Source organism: Talpa occidentalis, unplaced genomic scaffold (genome assembly GCF_014898055.3).
Source record: "Talpa occidentalis isolate TD23 unplaced genomic scaffold, MPIMG_talOcc4v2.1 talOcc4.3, whole genome shotgun sequence".
NCBI lineage: Eukaryota > Metazoa > Chordata > Mammalia > Eulipotyphla > Talpidae > Talpa > Talpa occidentalis.
This window is the reverse complement of record NW_023603184.1, coordinates 87,244,697-87,253,050: the sequence shown is the minus strand read 5'-3', so window position 1 is coordinate 87,253,050 and position 8,354 is coordinate 87,244,697. Positions and strand designations below refer to the sequence as shown.

The 8,354-nt window shown below is 34.1% G+C and overlaps 1 protein-coding gene across 1 annotated transcript in view; it reads right to left on the bottom strand.

Annotated features, from left to right (window-relative positions):
• Positions 1-2,174: 2,174 nt before the first annotated feature.
• The window catches only part of ARL6IP6 (ADP ribosylation factor like GTPase 6 interacting protein 6), a 33,437-nt gene continuing 27,257 nt past the window's right edge, over positions 2,175-8,354 (bottom strand). The window contains exon 4 of the mRNA XM_037523344.2: positions 2,175-2,921. Coding sequence (XP_037379241.1) covers positions 2,828-2,921 — 94 coding nt within the window. The 3' untranslated portion in view covers positions 2,175-2,827. The remainder of the gene's footprint in view (positions 2,922-8,354) is intronic.

The following is an 8,354-nucleotide window of genomic DNA, read 5'->3' as shown; positions in this document are numbered from 1 at the left end:
ATGGATGGACTTTTATCCACGAGGGGATGGGTAACTTTGGGTGCTTCATTTAAAAACTAAACTCTTTGCCTTACCTGTATTGTTTCCTAATTTTATTAAAGTTCCTTCCCATTAAAGTCTCATATGTTTTGTGTTGATGCAGCGGATAGCAGAACCCATGTAGAATAGGCAGGTTTGCGGGGTTTGGGCTGCCCCTCTCCCTGTCCTATAACACTTTTGCTTTGCATTCTAACTTTTGATCAGCATCCTAACTTTTGATTTAGTGTTGTGATGAATGTATTTGAAATTACAAATTTCCTTTACAGTGTTTTACCTAACAGCCTATAAATTCTGACATGTATTGTTTTCATTGATGCTAAATTTAAGTATTTTTGTGAAGTTATTCCAAGTATACAGGTATGGAAACTGAGAAGCACTGTTATTAATACACTATTTAAAACTCATCCTATTTAATTATATCTGAAGTTATATCTATTAATAACTAAATCTTTTAATAACTTAAATAACTAAATCTTTTAATAACTTTTAATAACAAATATTTAACTTTGACCTAAGTTTCTGACCAAATAATAAATATTAATAACTAGTTTTATTCCAAAACTCTTCTGAGATCACTGAAACTATACACTCCCTGTGTATCCTTCACAAGTAACTGAATGGAATGTTTTAAGCTATATGCAAAGAGATGACATCACCTGAGTCAGTCTCAGAGATGGAGTAGAGCTGCTACCGATAAACTCAGCTTGACTCCATTTTTTTTGAAATTATAAAAATCAATACGAAAAGCAGAGGCCAAAGGGAGAATTTATTGTGTTGCATAACCTAAACTTCAAGAATTGCAAGGTCACTACTGGGCTTCAGGGACTGGAGAAAGGTCATTACCAGTATCCATGCTGACCTTATTCTTTCCCACTGTTCACACCCTGGATACCAGCATCTCCTGGGCTTGCATCTTTCCAGCTTCAATACAGCAATTTCAAATTAAAAAAAATTCTATGAAATGGCCTGACTTGAGTCATGTTTCTATTCCTGTTGTAAACACTATAGCCAGGTGAGATGAGAAACTAGAATTAGCCCAGCTCTGGTTAAGTACCTATCCTCAACCAATTATACTGCTAGGAAGTAGGATGGTTAGTATTTGGATTCTTTGTTAGACCAGAAAGAGGAATTTCCCAGAAAAGGAGAGTAATAGTACTGAAGGACTATCTTACAAATACATTTCTATATGTATCTATATTGTATAGTTATATACAGAAGTTCTATATACAGAGATTCTAGCGTATTATGGTTCTTAGTCATAAGACAAAAAATCTGAAACAAGTTACCCAAATTCAGGGAGAAGGGATTCGGAGGGCTGGAAAGAATACTGATTTTGTTACTTGCACCTTCTTTTGAGAAGAGCCAAAGGGGGAGGAATGCAGGGTGAAAATATATTCAACAATTCTGGGAAGAATACCTAAGCCTTGGAATTATATATGAATTATCACAGCAGATAATTTTAAATGAAGCAGCATTTTTCATTTCCTGTGAAAGGTTTTTGAACTGGAAAAAAATGTGAAGAGTTTTACAAACCGTATTAAATTATTTACTCAGTAACAACACTCAGCAGATAACAGGAACATACTGCACATATTCATTTCCCATTTAGCCTGAATAAGCAGTTTTGCTATACAATGTTTTCCTAATGTAATTTTTTCAATAGCCTGGGAAAACAGCATTCTACACAGACAATCTTTCTAAAATTGAGGTGACTGTCTAAGCAGGTATTTAGAAAGGAAGTGGGAACAACTAAGCTTTAGTACTGTGGGGGGGAAAAGTAACATTACAATTAGAACAGTGAAACAGAAAAATCATGAAACTATATAATAAATTATGTATATCTATATACATTATCAAAATACTTTTTCTATTTTGGCCACTAAGGCTAGTTCAAGCATTTTTAAATATAAAAACTTCATGTTTGTCTTTATTAAAAAGAAAGTAACAACAATTTTGTTGAAGTAACCATAAACACACCAAGATAAATATTTGGAATTGTGAAAACAGAAACAAGAACAGTTTCAAACCTCAATATTTTAATGGCTTAAATAATTTACTATTTCAGTTATTTTTTTTCTTAAAAATAAGTTTTCTTAATTTTAAACTAAGGAGAATGTGCTTTTTTAAAAAAAGACAAAAACCTTAACAAAAATGGTAGGTATTAGGTTTGCACCAGATAAAAAATAACATTTACACCTATCTAAATATAACAATTTTAAAAACATACAAATTTGATATGTAGTAGGAAAATATGTAACACACAAAATGAACTATGCCCCATTAAAAAATATAAACACACCTTCTATTGATTCTATGAATATTAAAATCTAAATATTCTTATTTAAAAGTAGCTCCTATAAAATGTAGTAGGCATTGTTTTCTTTCTGAATATAATGAATAAATAAGAAGTATTTCCATTTCCACTTAAATGTAGTATCAGTATATCTTAGCAAAAGTGTAGTATATACATCAAAAGTAGGCATTGTATTCAAGTTTTTGAATTTTTCATTAAAATGTTCTCTACTACATATAAGGACAATGTATACAAAAGTAAAAAGATGAGGTAAACATCTTACACTTTTAAGAAATTATTTGAAAGTTAATACTCAGATATTCCCAATGCCTAACAATGCTTTAAAAAGGTCCTCCATAATGATGACAATGTGACACAAAGCTGAATCACAATGAACAGTATGATTTTCCAGTCTTCTGAGTAGACAATGATGTTCTTCCCCCTTACAAAGCAATCATAGATACATTCTGCCAAGAATATTTTTTCAGTGTGGGTTTACATGAGGCACCATGCTATAGTAAGAGCAGCTACAATGCCATTCAAAATTGCCATGCTATATCCCATGTGGAAAGAATGTCCCGTCAGTTTCCTAGGGAAAAAAGAAAAACAAAGGAAATGTAATTTGGTGTAACAGAAACAGTTTTTATTGAAATGTTTACAGTCTGGAAATGTTTCACAAATTAACACACAAGTTAAAAAAGAATATTGGATAGCTGCGAGATTAGTAATGGAAAGATCTTAAATTCCAAGTTGGCTCTCCGTCAAAAACTACTGGTTATCAAAAATAATTTTTTAATTTAATTACTCAGAACATAATGCTGAGTTTAACCCTTAAGATTTTTTTAACTGAGGCATAATTGAGATATATTCATTTCAGATGTACAACATAATGAATCATTATTTGCGTAAACTATAAAACAATTACCACAATTTGTCTACATAACATCCATTCCTATACACAGGTACAATTTTTTTTTTTTATTATAATGAAATCTTCTAAGATTCCCTCTTTTAGTAACTTCTAATACAGACTTACTGGCTATGGTCACCATACTGTACATTACATCCTCATGACTTATTTTATAACTGGAACTTTGTACTTTTCACCCCCTTCGCTCATTTTGCTCACCACCCCCTCCCCAACTCTGCCTCTGCCAACCATCAATCTATTCTCTGTATCCACAAGCTTTTTTTTTTTTGGTTTCCACATATTTGGAAATATGTGGAAATTTGTCTTCCTTTCTGACTTGTTACATTTAGTATAATGCTGTCAAGGTCCATTCATATTGTCATAAATGGCAAGACTTCTTTCTTTTCTGTGTCTGAATATTCCATTTCTACATCTTCTTTATCCACTTATCTCTCGATTGACATTTAGGTTGTGTCCAAACCTTGACTATTATAAAATTGCTGTAATAAAAATAGGGAAGCATGTCCAAACTATGGTCCAAACTATGATTGTATTTTTATTATTTTTTAAAGATGTATTTATTTATACAAGAACCAGGGTACAGGCCAGATGTGCGGGAAGGTGAAAGGATTCACCAGAGACAGAGCGGGGAACAGAACAGGCAGACTGATGAAATACACGGCTGAGAGGAGCAGCAGGCAAGACAGGAGAGGTCTGCTGCGCCACGTGGGATTCTTGCCCGCTGGCCAGGATCGAACGCATGCTACAGAGGCTGCAGACAGCTTCACAGCGCGGCGCTCAACCCGCTGCGCCACCGGGAGGCCCTATGACTGTAGGGCCTTCACACTTCACATTTCCACCAACCATGCTCAAAAGTTCCCTTTTCTTCACATCCTTACCAACACTTGTTATGTCTCATGCTTTTGATAATAGCCATTCTAACACATTAGGTGATGGCTTATTGTGGTTCTTATTTGCATTTCCTGGCGATTAGGGACTCTCAGATCGTTTCATGTACCTATTGGCCATATATGTATGTGTCTTCTTTGGAAAAATATCTATTAACTAATATTCTCTCTACATATTTTAATCATACTCTTTGCTTTTTTGTTATTGATTTTCATGAGTTCATGTGTTTTGAATAATCCAGTACAAGATACAAGACCTGAAAATGAAAATATTTTCTCATTCAGTAGGCTGCTTTTGCATTGTGATGGTTCTTTTGCCATGCAGAAGCTCTTTAGTTCAAGCAGTCCCACTTGTTGGTTTTTGTTGCCACATACTTCTTTACTGCGCTTCATAGTCACTATGTGTACCCATAGACCAAGTGTAAGGTATAAATCTTATACCTTACACATTCTTTCATTAATTAGCCTTGTTTCCCTATTCTCTTATTCTCACTTAGAACTTAAAATATATATTACTTCAAGTATTTATCCTGTTTGTACCCTCCATGTGATTTGTAAATAAGGTTAGATATTACAGTTCTCATTTCAGAAAGTTCCTAAGTATCAGTAAAGACAGTAAAGACATTTCTGTTGTTTTATGATTACCATGAGTGCTGTCTAGCTTATGTTCATAGATTTTCCTTGACATTTTGTTCCCTTTATCTCATAACAATTTTACATTTTCTTTCTTATAGTTCTTTCCACTAACTGTACTGCAATATTCTTTGCTTATCCTGGTAAGTATAAGACATAGTAAAAAGAAAAGAAAGTAGTGTTAAATTGGTGTCAGAGATGGAGCAAATTCTTCTCCTTACCAAGCAATAAAACATGGGCCCATCTAGAGAGCTGCACTGGTTGAAAGTAAAGGGCATGGATGAGGAGGTCATCCTGCCCATGCCCTTTTTTCCTTTTCTGAGGATAAGTCTAAGCCAGACAGGTACTCAGATGTAAATTAACATTTGGAGAACTGCTCATTATAATTATTTCAGTCCCACAAGATGTGTGCAGAGAGTGAAAAAAAATAACACTCTTCAAAGAAGACTACTGGAGACCAGACCCTGATGCTTCCTGATGACTCTGTGTCCATGATAATTCTGACTCTTTCCACTCAACTTTTCCTCATCGAGGGACTAGTTTAAAATGCTTCTCATGTGTCACTGAGCATTAATCTACTTAGTTGTATTAATTTGCTTTGCCCCTTTAAAAGGAGAAATTCCTCAAACATATTGATCAGTGAACAGGAAGTCATAAAATTGAATTATATCAACATTATCATTCATGGGGAAAAAGTGACTGAAGAAAATTTAAATTTCTACTCACAAAATGAAGTAAATTATAGAACAGAATTTCAGAAGTTGTCTTTTATTGGTTTGTGACTCCATCCTCCCATCAATCTTTAAAGTTTAGGAAGTTATACTAACTACAGTGTTGGTACAATTAAATTTTACTGAGACATGCTCAAATGGTTAATAATCCCTCTCCCCAAAAGAGGCAAAGGAATTTTAAGGGCAATTAAGGAATGCTCCAGAGCAGAGGTTCTTACTTTTCAACCATCTCAAACATACCATGTAACAATGGAGTGGTAGTCATCCATGTCCTGCTAGGCAAGGGGGTAAGAACCACTAATTTCATAGCTCCTTTTTAAGTTAGTCAACATGATTATCCATTTTGGGAAAAGGTACAGACAACCTTTGATAGGTTTTCTTTACTGTGCATCCCTTGTGATCTTTGAGGTCTTGTTAAAAAACTGAAGGCATCTTGGGTCTGGCAATATTGTGACTGATGAGAAATTATATATTTGGTCATTCAAAAGACCAAGATAAATGTCTCACAAAGCTTCCAAGACCTGAGGAATTTTCTGAGCAGTAAGAGCTATGGGAGTATCAATACTAACTCTAATTACTGAGTTAAAAAATGACTGCATGTGATATCTGTTTTACTCAATTTCTATGTTTATGCATTTACTTTTTATATTAAAGTATACATAATAAAGTACAAATGCCTAACATGTATACAGATCAATGAATCTTCACCATGGTATACGGTTATGTACTCACAAGTAAAATCAAATCTGTACATTCTAGCACCACAAAATGTTCCTTTGTTCCTCCTATCAATATCTACTTTTCTCCCCCAAATACTGAGATAACCACTACATACTGTCAGTTATCAAGATGACTCATTTTATTTGCTCTTGAAATTCGATCTACATGGGATCATCTACCACATGTATTCTTCTGTATCTGAATTCTTTCCTTCAACATGTGAGATTCATCCATGTAGCATGTAACATTAGTTCTGTACTGCAGTTTACCAAAATATATTTATCTACTCTATTTATTAAACATTTGGGGCTCCTATTGTGATATTGTGAATATGATACTATGTACCTTTTTTGGTGTGTGATGGGGCATCTGTACTCCTTTTCTCGGATATATCCTAAAAGTGGAACTGCCGGGTTATAAAGTAGAAGTAGATACTGGCTTTACTAGAAAGCATCAAACATTTCCCAAAATAGTTGACTATTTTACACTTGCAACCATCAGTGTTGAGAGTTCCAGTTGTTCCATATTATCACCAACATCTGGTATTCAGTTTTTTATACTTTTCACTGGGTCTGCAGAATATGTTGTTGTGGTTTTAATATTCATTTTTCTGACGATTATTGCATTCCTTGCCTGTTCATGTATTCTTTTTTGAAATTTCTTTTCATCATTAGTTCATTTTTCTACTGATTTATTGCATTCTTTGCATATTCTAGATACAAATCCTTTCTCAGAAATAGGTATCATGTCTATTTGTTTGTAGCGTGCTTTTTTTTTTAAAGTTTATTTATTTACACAAGAATAGGGGTACAGGTCAGATGCGCAGGAGGGTGAGAGGATTCACCAGAGACAGAGTGAGGAACAGAACAGGCGGAGTGATGAAATACACTGCTGAGGGGAGCAGCGGGTGCGACAGGAAAGGTCTGCTGCACCATGTGGGACCCTCGCTGGTCGGCCGGGATCGAACTGGCGCTGCAGAGGCTGTGGACAGCTTCACAGCGCGGTGCTCAACCACCTGCGCCACCAGGGGAGGCCCTGTAGTGTGTTTTTTATTCTCTTAAAATAAGGTCTTTTGATGAACACAAACTCTTAATTTAAATGCTCAACTTACTAATATTTTAATTGTTGGTACTTTCCTCTTTTTTTTCCCAAAAATATTTGACTACTACAATAAAAAGCTTTATTGTTCTCCCTTTGGTGCTTAAGTCTACAATTAATCACATATTATTTTCATGTATGGCATGAAAAGATACCATGGCTTATTTTATTTTTTATGGCTGTCCAACTGTTTCAGCACAACTTACTAGGAGAAAAAAATTTTTTTTTCCTCATTGAATTGTTACAGATTCTTAACTATGTATGTGTGGGTCTATTTTGGCGATATTAATTCTATTCATTTGGTCTATTTGTCTATTCTTGATGAAATCAACAACTTTTCTATATACCAGCCAATTAAAATTTATGCTGGATATGCTAATAATAGCAAAGAAACACTAGAGAATTTTAGAAATGCAACTAACAATAATCTGTAAGTCCCTGTGAAGATAAGCATAAAATTTTACTGAAAAAGATCTAAGTAAATTATTATCCTGTATTCATGGAATTAAAGAGAATATTATTAAAATGGTAATACTCCCTAAGTTGATCTACAGGTTTGATGCAATTGCTCAAAATTCCTACTGTATTTTTGGAGATATGGACAAGCTGACCCTAAAATTCGTAAGGCAAGACAATAATCAAAACAGTCCAGCATAAGTCAACACTGGAGGGCTTACACTTCACAATTTCCAAACACAATATAAAGCAAGAGTAATTAAATAGTGCGGTAATGACATAAGGATAGACACATAGAACAATGGAACAGAACTGAGTCAAGAAATAACACATCTATACTTCATTTCTGACAAGGGTATAATAAGATCATTTCATAGGGAAAAAAACTCTTTTCAACAAATGGTACTGGGATAAAACTGGATGCAAAAGAATGAATTTTGGCCTCTACCTTACACAATGTACAAAGATTAACTCAAAATGCACCAGAACTAAAATGTAAGAAATATAAAACTCTTAAAAGGAAGCATAGTTATAAATCTTCATAACCTTGAATTAAGCAATGGTTT